General features: G+C 36.5%; 1 protein-coding gene across 1 annotated transcript; it reads right to left on the bottom strand.

Moving 5' to 3' along the window:
- Positions 1-2,355: 2,355 nt before the first annotated feature.
- LOC139752908 (putative GTP-binding protein 6) lies at positions 2,356-16,778 on the bottom strand. The gene is made up of 8 exons (XM_071668963.1): positions 16,215-16,778; positions 15,565-15,707; positions 13,065-13,193; positions 10,012-10,172; positions 8,240-8,448; positions 6,921-7,119; positions 5,818-5,917; positions 2,356-3,271 (listed from the first exon to the last, which is right to left on the bottom strand). Exons 1-8 carry the CDS (start codon positions 16,755-16,757, stop codon positions 3,139-3,141), a joined length of 1,617 nt encoding a protein of 538 aa, XP_071525064.1. The 5' UTR covers positions 16,758-16,778; the 3' UTR covers positions 2,356-3,138.
- Positions 16,779-16,804: the final 26 nt, after the last annotated feature.

Genomic DNA, 16,804 nt, shown 5'->3' with positions numbered 1-16,804 from the left:
TTCAGCAAAAAGATACCCCACTGGAATTACTGTGCCCTCAGCAACATTATTGGCCCGTCCTGTATCTCCTGGACTTTGCACACGAACTCCACAGATTTAAGGTCTGCAAAGTGGAGCAAGTCCACACAGGAAACAAGAGTATTGGTACAGATATCTATAAGATTGTTGTCTGTCACCATGTCTTTTGGCCTGAGTTCCACGGACTCGGTGAACTAAAGAATGTAGCCCGGATATTCCATAAGTTCATCGACCAAGTTTTTGAAATCTTGCCTTTTATTATACCTATCTTGATGACCTGATTGACAGCAATAACCTCCAAGGAACATTGTAGCATCTTCAACTCTCCTCACATTTTGGTATTATAATCTCCAGCTGAATCTGATACAGTAATTACATTATTCTATGTAGTGACCGACTTGGCATGAGCACAATTTGCCCCAGTAAAAGGCCATTTCAGGTGAAAGAAATGTAGAAAAAAAAAAGCAGGGCTTTACAGGTGTTTGTAGATCTGATTCTTAAAGTTGGAAAAGTTATATGAAGAAGGAAAGATGTAACAAGGAAAAGCATTCCATGCTTTAGCTGTATAATAGCAAAGTTGGGCCATGTTTCTCTTTCTATCTCCTGTGAGAACTCTTCTTTCAAATGCTGTCCACTGTGGTGGAAAAGCAGTCACACCACATTTGCTGTTAGGTCTGTCCTACCTTGCCTCCCCTCTACAAAACCAACATATTTTTCTTACGAAGATCCCATCAAGGTGGCTGTGCAGACTTTCAAGCCTCCCCATCATATGCTGTGACAAGATCAAGGAAATCTCCATGGACCTCTTACAGGCTGCGGGCACTGATTACTCCCACTAGCGTAATTGTCACATATAACTTTCATCTCTTCATCCTCCTGCCTTTTCCTTTCTTGCTTTGGTACCTCTACCAACTAGACCTACCTTGCTCATTATTACGCCTGATCCTGGTGCCAAACTTCGTCCCCTCTAAGGGCCCTGACAACTATATATCTACCATTGCTGTTCCATAGGACCCTCCATCACCACCGCTAATTACTCCTATTCCTCTATCGCTTTACTGTCTAACCCAGACTCTCCATAATTTCAGCTTTAATTTCTACCCTGGATATTCTCTGTGGCTGTGCTGTAAGACTTCAGCTACCCTTCCTGGTTATTATTTTGGCTGCTGAACTAATTCTTTAACAGACCCTCAAGCAGAGAATGATCTTCCTCTTTTAAATCTTGCGTATTCACCTCCAAACCCTCAGTCCAATCCCACTTGTAATGACCTTATCCTAGACAAATGCAATAGGCACTAGAGAATAGTGCCCTTTGTGTTGGAGAGAAGAGAAGAATACTGTAGTACTCCACATTGTAATTAGAACAATAACATTATCTACAAGTTTCGGAAAAGCATTGCCTTATGGATCATGGCCAAGAGTGTAAAACTGTCTCCACAACAGAAAGACACACTAGAAAATGAACACCAATACTTACACAAGAACACATAAAACACACAAGCAGTGGTTGTATATTTCTTAATTTTTAATAGGTCGTAACCATTCCTTATGATTCTGTGTAATTATCTTAGGTTAATAATATAATCAGTACCTTCATTGCAATAATAATCTACAATGGTTTATATAAGCCCCTCTTCAAAAGCTTCAAAACAACAAATTTGCTCTGCATTATCATCTTCAGCAACTCAACAACTTATCAAAATCTCATCATTCTCTCTGATGTTTCATCCTTCACTCCATCCATACTTTCTTCAGCACAGCATACCATATTCCATTTGTATTTCATATCACCTGGCAACACAATTTCTTTCATACATTCTCTTGCCTGTGCATTGATATAATTCAGGCCCTAAATCCATATATTTGCTGCACTATTCAGGGAGCTTCACTTCAACATGTCTATTATATTAGTGCAAACTCTCCCATGAATCATATAAATCTAAGCTTCAAACAAATTTTGTTCCCTAACATTTATGGTGGTGCTTAACTCATGCATATCTTGTTTCTGTGTACCTTTCAAGTATACACCTTCCTCTGCATCACAGTTTTCGTCTTTACTTATCCTTATGAAAGTTTTGGAAATAATTGCCGAGCCTTACTTAACAAATCAACTAAATGTGCAATCACAGAGAGTATTAAGCACTTATGTTGGTGCAGAAATTCTCTTTACACTTTAGCACACTGTTTGGTAGAGTATGAATGAATGTGGTATGAGAGACCATGTGTACTTAATTCACTACAAATGGGAATAGAGAGATACCAGAGGACAACTTTTTCACATACTATGAAATTTACTTGCCACATGGGGTGACCATATGCATGAAAATCAAACAAGGCTGAGTTTTAAACCTTTATAAAGAGAAATAGATACAAATGTTATCAGAATCTTATAAAAAAAAAAGACTTTCTGTAATTACAATGTACTCCTGTTATAAAATCTCTTCCAATGAAGATGTTACACCAGAAAACTGTGGATAACAGCAAAATCAAATCCAGTTGCACTTTGTAAGTAACTAATATAAGCCAGCAATTCCTCTAGCATAATCTATAGATACTAAGATTGAACTGCATTATTTTCTTTTTTCATATATATTCACTGTTTCTCCCATTAATGAGGTAGCGCCAAGAACAGTTGAAGAAAAGGCATCATTTGCTCACATTTATTCTCTAAAATTCATGTGTTAAGCACCATATAGACAGCATTCTGTGCAATGAAAATTTTAAATATTTTTTGCATGTTTTGGTTTTTCAATTTCTAATACATTATTATCCTTTTTCCTGAAGACTAATTTTTTCATGAAAATCTGGCTATGCAAAGACACACAATGTCTGGTATCATAACAAATCTACATTATAAGCTAGAATACTACATATAAATTTGCAATTATGTGATGCTTTTTATGATGAAGTTATGATACCACATCAAAATATCTAATCAACAAAACTTTCTGAGCAAAATTTCACTTTATGAATAATTCTTCATCATAAATCAATCATATATATCAAATACTTTCTTTTACTATGTAAAATTTCAAACTTTTGACATCTGCCAAGGATGAAAACATGCAGCACAAAAGCTTGAATAAAATTCCAGCAAGAATGTACACCGGGAGTCAACGTTTACTCTTGATTTTTTAAATTTCTTCGAAATAAAGCAAGCTCCTGATCGGTTAAAACAGCAAGGATATGTGTTGTTTGAGGATTATCTTGATCTATCTCTTCATGAGCTAATCCACTGATACTCTGCAACCATCTGGAGACAGACAAAATCAAATACCAAATGAGTAAGTATGTCAATATCATTAGATGCTCTACTGAGGAAGTACATATGAGCTATGATAATTTCAGGGGAAATTTTGAAGGGATGGGAAGAAGAAGGAAAAAGATAAAGGAAGGAGGGTAGGGAAGAGAATCAGATAGTGAATAATGCAAGACCATAAAAAAAGGTCAAAGAGGGTAAAGGAAGGAGATAAAAGAATATTCGTGATGAAAATAGAACAATCAACCATAAGCTGTCTATGGTTAGAATATATAAATTTGAAAAAAAAAAAAAGAAGCAATCAACAATTATGCTATGAATAATATGAATACCACAAGTAATATTAAGATAATTATAACAATATTTTCAGAAATTCTTGTAATGAAATGATAGTTTAGATTCACAGAGAGCAAAGACAAGTTAGCATCTGTTAAAAAGAAAACTGCAGGATAAGGTTATGAGTCATTACACTGTGATTCATACTATCAAGAGGTCATGAAGCATGTGGATATAATGAAACTTAATATAATGTCTATTAACCAATTTTCACATTATGGCAAAGTGGCATGCTCCACTACTGAAATGTAACCCTTTTTGTCTACAATTATATCAGTATAATCACTAAATGTTGCAAAAAATACCACTGAGTCAACTACACTTCTTTCTTTCTTTCATACTATTCGCCATTTCCCACGTTAGTGAGGTAACGCTAAGAACAGAGGACTAGTCCTTTAAGGGAATATCCTCACCTGGCCCCCTTCTCTATTCCTTCTTTTGGAAAACTAAAAAAAAAATGAGAGGGGAGGATTTCCAGCCCCCCACTCCATTGAGTCAACTACACTTCTATATGTCATCAAAATCATGCTTCAAGAAATGTCCATGAGAAGTGTATGTTTACATTTAAACAAGAGTGGACTAAGACCTGAGTTGACAAACATGATACACTTTATGTAATAAAAATGTTAAAATGACTTAGGTGAATGAAGCAGCACAGAGTAACATTCAAGGGAAAAAAATCTAATGAGATTTCGTATTTATTTGGATGTTCACTCCATGGAATAAATATAAAATGCATATGAGTAAAAGGTGATGGATTATCAAAAAGGCTTGAGTAATAAATGACAAACTGTTATGATAACAACTACGATGTTGACAAAAAGGTAAAATTTCCATACATCACACAATTCAATTACTTGTAATTTGGTACAGCTGTGAACTTAATGATGAGAGAAAAATGAAGATGAGTTTATGAAATTTTGGAGGGGTGGGGAGGAGAAGGAAAAGCAAAAAGGAAGAAGGGGAGGAAACTATATCAAGGGGGTGACTATACAAAAGTCTCCACAGCTGGTGAACTCCAGTGCCACTTCTTTGGCTTTAGTGCCACACCCTTAACAGGTCACTAGCAGATGGCAAACTATCTTGTCAACAAATTTGATCTTCCAGTTGGTAGGGTACTAAGCAAATGGATGAAGACTTTTTCTCTATATTAAACATTACAGAAGTCTCTTCTTTAAGTACAACAACTTCACTAATTTGCTATCCTTACTGGCTTTACCCTAACTGAAATACTAAAATTTCCGAATCACCCAACATTGAGAGAGTACAGGATTTGGGATTTTTTCATGATTATGTTCAGCATTTATATGATTTTCCATGATGTTCAATGAAGCAATGATGCATTATGAGGATGACCAGACCAGGCCCAGGCCAGAACCAGAGTCAAATATCACTGCACTTACAAATTTCAAGATTCTTAATTTTTATTTCTATAAAACAATACTCTCTCTTTGTCCACTAATGTAATTTCCTTAAAAATACTCTATAGGTATTCACATGATAGACTATATTCTCACTGTATACTGTACAGGTACCTATACTGCCTGCCCAAGGTTACACTGCAAGCGTAGTCACCTTTGGCAAGACTATATCATTGCGAGTACAGTCTCGTCAAAGAACTTCTTACTCTAAAGGAGTCTACATTTCCCCGCTACTTGGAAGAAGCACAGTCTTGGGCTGCAAAAGCCTTTAGAAAAGTCCCAGGTAACACCAGCATTCTTTCATAGAAATTGGTATGAGATAATTATAAATATACAAGTATGAAATATGTAGGAGTGTTACTGGGCTCTGCTTTCAAGCGGTTACACTCTGAATTATTCAACAAAAATCACCTCTCGCAATGCTGCATCATTAAGGATGCAGTCTCATCAAAGACCATTCCAAAGGAATCCACTTCCCTGCTGCAATAAGTAGGGCAACCTTAGGCTGCAGAAGCCTCGTGAAAGTGGTCTTGAGTAACATCAGAGCATTCATACGAAATGGTCCTGGGATACTTATAAATATATTAATAAATATGTATGCATATGTATGTTGCTAACTCTTAGGTATAAGTGAATCTAATGACAAGCAGACGTTTAAAGAGATAGAAAAGTAAATGGGATAAGCACTAAATAGTGTTTCTGCTCTAAAAAAATCAATTTCATTCATAAATTAGGATGAACATAGTTAAAGTCAACTATGCACTCAAACACTCTAATACATACCGTATTTGATCTGAGCCAGTCGGCAGTGAGAATCTCCAGAAACGTCGACCTGTGACTCGTATCACTTCATTTTGGATTGATTCCAGTAGTTCTCTTATGCCTAAAACATTACATGAAATCAACTGTTAACATACTCTGAAGAACTTTTATCAACAACATTGTCTCAAGAGCATGTTCATTAGTGAAGTTATTGTTCCAAAAAAAAAAATTGAAATCATGCAAAAAAAATTTCTGTACATCAGGAATTTATCAATGAAAATGGCCATTAATCCATTCACTGTGGCATCCCTAATATCTAAGGTGCACAATGCTTGGGATATTCTCATATATTCGTCATTATCAATAGACTGGTCATACTCACTCAATGACATCCACACACCCACCTTATTCCCATTTATTCATCTTGATAGAGTGACTTACAATTTCTAACCATGGTATAAGGACTCCATCACAATGACCCTGAAGCAGTGACATCAGATTCTATTTCAACACAAGGACTCCTGAATCTCAACCCCAGTACAAGAACTGCTGAATCTCAACCCCAGTACAAAAACCGCTGAATCTCAACCTCAATACAGCAATTTGTGAATGTCACTCTGTATATATACACAATTTCAAACTTAATTTAGCAACTCCTAAAGATCCTACCCAATATAGCAATTTCCAATTCTGGAAACCAATGTAGTTTCTCCAGTCTCAACCCGGATATAATGACCCCTGAAATTTGACCCTAATATAAAAACACCTAAACTCTAACTGAAAAAGTGACAAGAATCTCAACCCTGATGAAATAAATCAAGAATCTTGACCTTGATTTAGTGACTAAGAAATCTTGAACTCAATATCAAGACTCCAGAATCTCGACCCCAATATACTTCCTCTGAAGTCTCAACCTTGATGTAGTTACCTAATTTTGACCCCAGTACAATAACTCCAGAATTTTGGTTTCAGTTTTAGGACCCCTTCATGTTACCCCCTCTAGAGTGTTGAATGAATGTGTCATGGTAATGTACACTAATTAATACACCATGGAAGTCTATCACTCATGTCAGAATATATATTCATATCTAAATTAGATACCTGAAAATGTAAAGTTTCATTACCTTCCCTAGTAAGTGCAGAAACCAAATGCAATCCTTTGTATCTGTCAGCAGACTTTGCCACGCCCAAATCTATTTTGTTGGCTACGGTTATAATGGGTGTTTTCTCTGGAAGAGGCAAGGAACCAAGTGTTTCAGTAACAATGGCTCCCTGTAATTCATAATCTGGATGGCTTGCATCACGAACATGCACAACCACATCCTAGAAAAAAAAGAAACTCTAAGAATACTGCAAAGAACTGGGGACCATTAAAGTCATTCTAAGTGTAAGTGAAAATGGAATGAGTAAAACAAGGAAAGCACTGGACTCTGTGGTAGGACAGAGGCTTAGGTTAGGTTAGGTTAGGTTAGGTTAACTCTAACAGATGAGTATTCAAAATATTCAAAACATATAATCTTTATGTATACCAATAAGCTATATTACTGTTATTCTTACTAGTTTTGGGGAACTACTCATAACCTCTCGCACTACCTAAACCAAGAAAATAATCAACAGGAAAAGAAAGCAGGGAATATAGTTCAGTCAATCTGATCAGCAGGGTCAGTAAAATTAAATATATCATCATACAATAAATAATTTCAACTTTCTCAATATTTTCATTCTGATGTGATTCAGATTTGGATTCAAATTATGGAAAGTATCAAGACCGAACAGTTGTGACTAGATCCATAAAAAGAAAACAAAAGGGAGAGATTCATCATCAATCACCAGAGATCAACAGTTTGGAGCTGGTGTCTGAAAAAAATGATAAAACCGGATCAGAATTCAATAAAGTCACAGGTGTAAATACAGAAACTGCAGGATCAAATTAAATATTTAGCACACTGTTCATATTCTACATACAACCAAAACCAAAATGTGTTTCTCACATAATGTCACCTCATCCAAAGAAGCACATACCTCATCCAAAGAAGGTCCGGAGAAGGGCAAAAATCATGGTCCCAGAATTCATAAATTTTTGTTACCCAACAGTAAGAAGTAAGTGCTTAAAGTGATAAAATTTTTGAGCGGTCTCTTTCCACTCCTGGTAAACAAAATTTCATGATGCTTTCATATGCCATTAATAATAATATTTTTGAGTTGTTTCTTTTCACTCCTGGTCAACAGAATTTTACAATGCTTTCAGGTAGCATTAATCTGGGTAAGATTATGCTTTTTGACATCTGAAAAATACTTTTTCAGTATGGAATGATCCCAAAACAGAGATATGTCACAGGCATTATGCATAAAATGATTCTTCAAAAGTGATCTTCCATGTCCATGAGTATTACTCAAGAAATGCCAAAATATGAAGTTTTCTTTTCCCCTCTGGCATACTTACAGCATATATAGCGTCTTCTAATGTTGCTCGAAAAGATGCTATCAGGTCTGTTGGAATATCCTGAATAAAACCGATAGTGTCAATGAATGCCACTTCTACACCACATGGAAGTTTGACCCCATGAGCTGTTACATCCAATGTTGCAAACAGGTGATTTTTCCCTTCAGCCCGGTTGTCTCCAGTGATGGAATGAATTAAGGAAGTCTTCCCTGCAAAGGAAGAAATATTAATCATTCCTGTTATTGATCCATACACCCAGGTATAACAGATGAACAAATTAACTCTTAAATGCTCGAACCACATCTAACAACCCTTAAAGGACTGCTTCCATAGTCACATTACTATTTAACCATTTAACCTTTCTGTATAAATATCCTGCTGACTTATACAAAAGGTCTCTTCCACTGACAGGAGGGCCAAGGAAAACTTCTAATCTCTGAGCACCTACAACCACCCTTATGAATGCAAATCTGTCATGCTGAGGTTGTGGGTATGTGGTGATGGTGCAAAAAAATAAGCAGATCTTTTAATGGCTTAAATCATGAGGTGAAACAATTATATGTATCAGTTAGACAGGAAAGTGAAAAATACCATGAAAAATGAGAGAATTATGTGACTAGGAGATTGATGTTAGTGGTAATAATTCAATAAGGAGGAGGACAACTAACATGGGAAGTCACCATACCACTCTTAATAACCTCATAGTGGTAACCATATTCTAAACAGATTAGTAGCAGTGAAAGGTGTCATGAAACTTTCTGGAACCAGTGCCATGTATGCATATACACAAAGAGAAGAGACTGAAAAAGAAAAATAGCTTGCACAAGGTGTAGGGAGCGTGCTGTTTGTTTGTATACTAGCAAATGTTTTTGAAAATGCCAATAAAAATGTGGTGTACAAAATCATATACAGTTAATGGCATATATAAAAGTAATAACTATGAAAACTACACAAGGAGGTAGCATATCACTGATATCATTCATCTAACTGACCACCAATACTGTGCATGAGTGAGAAATAAGTGTAAAGTGTGACACAAACTGACAGGAATCAAACATACCACACCACCACGTCCAACCTTCTTACCTGTAGGTGAGGCATCAGACTCAATTGTATCTCAGTCCACCCCAAAATGCTAAAATAAGGATAGGTATGAGATGTTCCTGTGTATTTTTCAAGTTGTATTTGTGCATTTTTTTAAATTTTTGCATGCAAATTTATCCCTGCATTAGGGATTGTTTTTATTTTCTTATTTCATGGCCAACATGGGGATCAACACAAGAAAGAGTATAACAATTTACAAGTTGAATAGCCCAGGAAACACAAACCCATCTTCACAAAGATCCACCCATCTTCCCCCCATCCTACTCACAAACATGCCTTACTGTCCCTGTAAAAACCCTTCACTCATTTGTAACACATTCCACAAAGCCTCTTTGTCAATCCTATTGTACAGTTTCACCAAATCCATACATTCACTCACCTTCTTCGGATACTCTCACAAATTGTTCAAAGTAAAAGACCTGGCCCACACAATTTCTACCTCTCTTGAAGCCACACTGCTCCTTCCAAGCCAGATTAAGCACATGACACCACTTCCTCAATGATCACTTTCTAAGCATCTTATCATGTATGCTCAACATCCTTATACCTCCGTAATTTGGGCATTCACCTTGTCATCCTTTTCTATACATCGGCACTACCTAAAGCTGTTGTCAGCTCTTATCATAATCAAAATCAAAATTAACAAGATAGCAAAAAATTACAATTACCAGCATTGGTGTAGCCAACAACTGCTACTGTTGGAAAGTCAGATTTTGCTCGACCTCTTCTTATCACTTCTCTAACACGAGCTAACTTAATGAGGGCAGCTTTGAGTTTTTTCTCTCTCTCCATTACCATTAAATGTTCTGCTTCTCCAGACATCCTCTTCCTGCAAAAAAAATAAAATCTGCTCTGGGACATTTTCTTCATTCTTATTCAAGAGCATTTGTGATGATAAGACATACTTTACACTAGCCAAGACAGAAAAGTTGAGGATAAGACAAAGAAGACAGCAAATGTTTTGCGTTATGATTCACAACCAAATAATTACTGAGCCAGTCAACTGGCATTATGATCCACAAAATTCTTTGGTAGATTGTAAACTAAATTTGAATAACCTATCATCATGCATTTTCAAGCTACAAAGAGGATATCTTCAGGCATAAAGGTTGCTTTTCTCTTTATTTTCTGCTATCATATGCAGTGTTTAATATATTCATATATTAGTTAAAAGCTATCTATGGTTTGTTTGTTCTTATCTAAGGTCTCTCAACCCAGTGTATGGCCTTTTCAGAATGCACAACCCAGAAAAGAGCACATCAACAGTTTCTGGAATAATGAACAGTATTGTTGTGAGGTGGCTTGATCCTGATCACATTACTGTTAACGTAGATACCATGCTACTTTAACATAGTAAAAATGAAAGAGAAAAATTTATATATAGTTCTGTCACAGAGTTATAATGCACAGTTTACATAAATCATAACAATCATATTTTATTTGTCATTTTGAGAAAAATATTATGGTGCTTTAATTACACGAATGACACTTTAATGTAACTTATGAATTTAGGAATAAATTCATTTGCCAGGAGATTACATAAAGCTATGATGAAATTTTAAATCTCTAACAAAAATTTCTCTATTCTATTGCACATCATGAATCAAATCCACCAATATCCTCCCCACACTTACCACCAGCCAATCTCCATTAAAATGAAAGCAAAGTGTAATATTTCCATATATATCCAACTTTCTCATCACTGATATTCTGCTAGTGTATGATATATGAGTACAGCACAAAAACAAGCGCAGTAGTAAGAAAGAAACATCACACTTGTCCCCCAATTTTACTGGAAACTCTGCCCCTTATTTCAATGGATCTGGCCAACATAAAGAAATGATATAATTGCTGTGTATTCTCCGATACTTTTGAACAATAATTTGACATTTCTTTTGGGAATATTCTCTTCCTTTTCAATCATATTCTATTTTTTCCCTGCCTATAATGATATCTGAACCATGCACACCTAGTTAACCCATAATTGTTCTAAACCTTACATGAGGATATCTACGAGGGCTACTCTGGATATCATATGAGGATCAAATGGTTCTTATTCTTATCTGAATCCCCAGCTGATGTTTGATTCGAAACACTAACCAACCCACAGATGTCAATAGCAAGCTACCACCACTGCTGAAGAGTCCTTCTCTTCCCTTTATTCACTAGTGAGTCTGGCCAACAAAAAAAAAGTAATGATATAATTGCTGTGTATTCTCTTATACTTTTGAACAGTAATTTGTCATTTCATTAGAATTTTTTTTTCATCTACCTATTTTTACCCCACCTTTCATAAACTGTTTGAACCATACACACTGGTTAACCCATAACTGTTCTAAACCGTACATGAAGATATCTAAGAGGGTTGTTCTGGACCTCATATAAGGGTTAAATGGTTCTTGTCCATATCTGAATTCCTAGCTGAAGTCTGATTCCGAACACTAATCCACAGATGTCAATAGCAGCCTACCACCACTGCTGAAAAAAAATCATGCATCTCAGTCAAGTTCAAACCGTCAATGAAAGTGCACATACGTCACCATGGCATGATGCCAAACCTATATGCCCATCATTGTAGTCTGCTAGTCAGCTAGTCATTGACATTTTGGACTTGCACTGAGAAGACACTCTAACAGCAACAAATCCTTATCACACCCTCCCTCACCACTGCCATAAACTATCAACATGACCTGACCCCCCCACTCCTTCCCTGGTTACCACAACTTCCCTCACCACCAGCCATCACTCCCTGCCTTCCTGGGTCCCATATCCTCCCTCACGACCACCACTCCCTTCCTGGATATCACCATGTTTTCCACCACTTGGCCAACATACCTTCCCTGGTCACTAAGATGTCCTTCCTCCCTCATCACCAGCACTCCCTTATCGGCTACCACATTCTCCCTCACCACCATCATTCCCTCTATCCCTAGTCTCATATCCTCCCCCACCACTCCTTCCCTTCCTGGCTACCATACCCTTCCTGGCCAGCACTACTCCCTCCCTTCCTGGCTGCCAAATCCTCCCTCACCACTATCATACCCTACCTCAGTGGACAGCACACCATAAATAGCAGAATAGCATTGTTCAGCAGTATAGCCACTCATCCCAACTATTGCTACCCTTCATACTGTACCTCCCATATTGCCAGCACAAACTTCCCACTCATCCAGAACAAATTATCATAAAAATATATCATCCTAGTGGCCAGCAATTTCTACTGTCACAGAAATGAACATACTACAGGCAACTGCATATGTTGGCTTGCCTACAGACACCTTTACATGGTATTGACAATGTAGAACACTACTTTTCTGATAATATACAACCCCAGCAGCCTGCAATCTCTATTCTGCCTAAGGTGGGATTATTGGCAATTAAGTACGGGGGTTACTCATCAAGCATCTAGCAATTTCCTAGGTGTGTCAACAGACAGGGAACATGCAGGAATGCATTTTAATAGTGCAGTACTTCACTTCAGCATTATTAGAAAATACATACAATACAAAGAATTCCATTACATATCATTTCTATTGTCAGGTCACAATCTGCATTTGCATGCAAAGCAAGGCTGAATTAATTTCTGAGTCCTGCAAAAGATCATTCCTCAGAATGTATGAATAAAGATCATTATAGTTCACTTCAACATAAATAGATTATAAAAACACAACAAAGAATTCATTATACATCACGTCTACTGTAAAACGAAAATTCCACATACCTAATGTATGGTAATTCTGCCAGGGCAACCTGGAGTTTAGCTTCTTTTGTGCGTGCATGGTAACGAAAAATACTGAGGACAACAGAATAACGATCCAAAACCTTCAAACCAAATGCTTTTTCAAGTTCTCTGAAAAGAAATCACTGATGTTGTTTTGAAACATATCTCTATACTTTCTTTTTTGAAGTCAATTGTAGATTTCTACTACTACCTTCTTGATCAATCATGAGCAACAGGTATGTGGGAGAAAAGGACACAGCAAAGGATGAGGAAAGAGAACAATAAAGCTCTAAAGGTAAGGATAAGCCAAGGGTATAGATGGAGTGTTGAGCAAAATGGCATATACCTACAAGTACTTAAGATGATATTTTGCTATTTGGCAAGGCTAGTATGGAGTGCTTAGTACACTTTGCCTGTTTAACAATACTATTTTTCTCTGCTTCCTTACACATTATGTAATTATCAACTATGGGCTAATCTGAAACTGTTTTAGCCATGTATCCAGGCTTCTTTGAATGTTTCTGTGCTTTTCCCATGTATATTATATATCTCATAGTAATACACTGAATAACTTTTCCATCTTTCTTAATGGGCTCTCATAATTCTTTGTTTGATATCTTCTGGTATATTCCAAGATATTACAGCTGACATAGTTACTAATTTTTTTCCATGTGCTGGGATGCTTTTAACTCTTAAAAGGTGGTCTACTTGCAAAATGCACTGATTTGGACAAAAAATGAGGTCTTCAAATTTTATTTTTCCCATTACAAAATGAAAGAGTTACATGAACAATAAAGAATGTGTATAAAAAAGGGCTAACAAAATCAATGCCATGGCAGAGTGCTTAATTCAAAGTGTCAAGATCCTGGCAAGGGGTGGCAAACTGAGGGAGAAGGGGTCTGGAGGTAAAGTAGGTGGGAGTAAGCCTCTAATGTAAATTTGATAATGACTTATCACTATCCCTGGAGACAGGAATGGGGGAATACAACCCTCGTATTCCTTGCATGTTACAGAAAGCAATGAAAATGGGGGGAGATTCTCCTTTCTTGTATTTCAATTTCTAAAAGATAGAACAGAATGAACCAAGAGAGGAGTGCTCATCATCCTTAAAAGCTCAGGCTGAATGTGTTCTGATGTAACCAGGATGAAAAGCAAGACACAGGCAGTGTTTGGGAAGAGGAACCTAGATGTTCTGGCACTGAGTGAAATAAAGCTCAAGAGGAAGAGGAAAGAATGGTTTGAGAATATAACATGAGTAAAGTCAGGTTAGTGTAAGGAAGAGAGCAAAGGAAAAGGTGGCACTTCTGCTGAAGGAGTTGTAGGAATTTGTGAAGTGAAAGAAAGTGAGCCCCAGACTAAAGTGGGTGAAAATGAAAACAGATTATAAGAGATGAGTGATTGATAGTGGTTATTTACCGGGTAGTGAGAAGAGAGAAGATAAAAGGAGAGTTTTTTCAGAGGAGTTACATGAGTGCCTCTGCAATCTTGATGTGAGGGATGGCATAACAGTAATGGATCTGAATACAAGAGTGGGTGATGTGACATCTGAGGGCAGCACAGGGCACCTACTGTGAATTAAATATGGTTAACAGCCTGTGGAGCTGTGCACTGATAAAAGACTGGTCATTGGGAATACGTGATTAAAAAAGAGGAACATACGAAAGTATATGTGGGCGGGGTGGCGGTGGCGGGTGCGGGGGATTAGATTGGACTATATCCTAAATCGTTGGCATTCTCAATAGACACTTTTGGATGTAGATGTCCTGAGAGGAGTAGCTTGCAGGTAGTCTGATCACTTCCTGGGCAAAAGTGAGAGATTTTAGAAGCTTTAGGAAAAGAGGAAATTATTTGGATGGGAGGAGGGTGGTTGGAGTGAGTAAGTTTAGGAAATGAGGCTTGTACAAGGAGATGCCCAGAAAGACTAGTTGAAAAATGGCAGAAAGTGAGCATGAGCAGAACTAGAATGGGTGAGGAATGGGAGACATCTAGGAAAGCAGTGTTTACATGTGTGAGAGAAGTGTGAAGCATGCAGAAGGAGGGATTAGGTGCTTTCACAAAGAAAGCAAAATTTTGAGGATGTGAGTGAGTAAGTTTGGGGGTTGTGTGCACTTGATACAACCCTTTACACTGAGATACAAGAAATAATAATACCTGTAAACAGAGACAGAGTTCAATAAGTTTTCAGAATTCAGGAGAGAAGGCATGAACTATAGCATTTGCAGTAATATATTTCTAGAAACACAGAACAATTCTATGCATTATCAAAATTCTAATCTATACTATGCATTATCAAAATTTTGAAAATCAAAGAGAAAATCTTTATATTAATTAATAGGTAGCATGTTTAATCTAAGTCACTGATATCTTATTAACAGCACTTATTAAAATTCATGCTTCAAGTAACTGTTAATTTTGTAACTGTACATAATCTGGAATCTTTTTCATCATATCCACTTATTAATATTCATGCTTTAAGTAACTGTTAATTTTGTAACCATACATAATCTGGAATTTTTTCATCATATCCACGCTGATGAAGACACAGGAAATAGTTTTGGAAGAACGTGCCTGGGAAATGACACGCTCCAATGTTCCAGAGCCAAAGATTGTTTTCCCACTCAAACTCCTTACAGGCACGACCTCCTAAAAGAAGAATAAGTGAAGACAAATTTAAAATTTTAATTATATAATGATCAAAACAAAAATAATCTACTTGTTTTGCTCTTATATGTCCTTTTCAATTCAAATATATACTTCCAAAAGTACAGTACTCAAAAGATTTCTAGTATCACAGTCCTCAACAAATCTCTATTCCTATTCAAACAGATCTCTTGAACTTAAATTATCACCTTTTAAGACCCGTGTAACCACATTCTATATCCTTGATGCATTCATTATCTTCACACAAGTGATCACCATTTATTCACAGCAATATTTTCCTTCTATGCCCTTCCCACACCATCCTGTTCACAAAGCAAAAGGGTTTTACAAGTACTTATTCCAATTCTTCAATGTACTTCTTAAATTTCTGTAATTTTGCACAACTTACACATTATATACCTAGAACCTTTTAAAGGGCCAATTTACTTTCTTGTTACATTCAATTACACAACTACAACTGGATAATAAAAAACAGCATCTTATAATTACCTTTGCTATGACATGAACACCAGGTAATGTGGACACTAGAGCAACTGCTTCATCTAACATTAACTCTCCTGAAGTATTTCTCTTCTTACAAGTACCCCACTTCACCCAGGGCTGCAAGACCATTACACCTGATTTCGAGTCACTAGATTCTAAGGCCTTTGAATCAGATCTTAATGTTTCAAAAGCTGGATCTTCCAAGAAACTTTCATCATAATCATCTTCTGTTTCATACTTTTGGCTCTTTTCTTTGGAGCCTTTGGTGCTTTTCTTCTTTTCTAAAACCAGTGTTGTAGTCACTGGTTTTACAAATACTGTTAATTTGTTTTCAAGTATTTTCCCACTAACATATCTATCTAGATTGCTGGCTGAACTTATTTGATGAAATCTGCCATTCAAGTTTTTAAATAAGGAATACTTTCTGTGTGAAATATAGCTACTGTAGTCATTTATTAATCTATATTCATGTGACCAAAAGTAAGGAGATCGAATTATAGTACTCTTGCTTGTAAAAATTCCTTGTCGTAAAATTCCAGTATGAGCCATTTTGTCTAAAGAAAGAGAAAAATAATGCACTACAGCTTATCAGCTAC

The sequence above is a fragment of the Panulirus ornatus genome, chromosome 13, assembly GCF_036320965.1.
Source record: "Panulirus ornatus isolate Po-2019 chromosome 13, ASM3632096v1, whole genome shotgun sequence".
Taxonomy (NCBI): domain Eukaryota; kingdom Metazoa; phylum Arthropoda; class Malacostraca; order Decapoda; family Palinuridae; genus Panulirus; species Panulirus ornatus.
The sequence above is the reverse complement of the archived record's forward strand: the minus strand, read 5'-3'. Positions and strand labels throughout refer to the sequence as shown.

Coding starts and splice junctions, on each gene's coding strand:
- LOC139752908 (XM_071668963.1), bottom strand. CDS start 16,757: ATGGCTCATACTGGAATTTTACGACAAGGAATTTTTACAAGCAAGAGT. Junction 15,708..16,214: donor GTGTTCATGTCATAGCAAAG/GTAATTATAAGA, acceptor TTCTTCTTTTAG/GAGGTCGTGCCTGTAAGGAG. Junction 7,120..8,239: donor TAGAAGACGCTATATATGCT/GTAAGTATGCCA, acceptor TTTTTTTTCTAG/GATGTGGTTGTGCATGTTCG.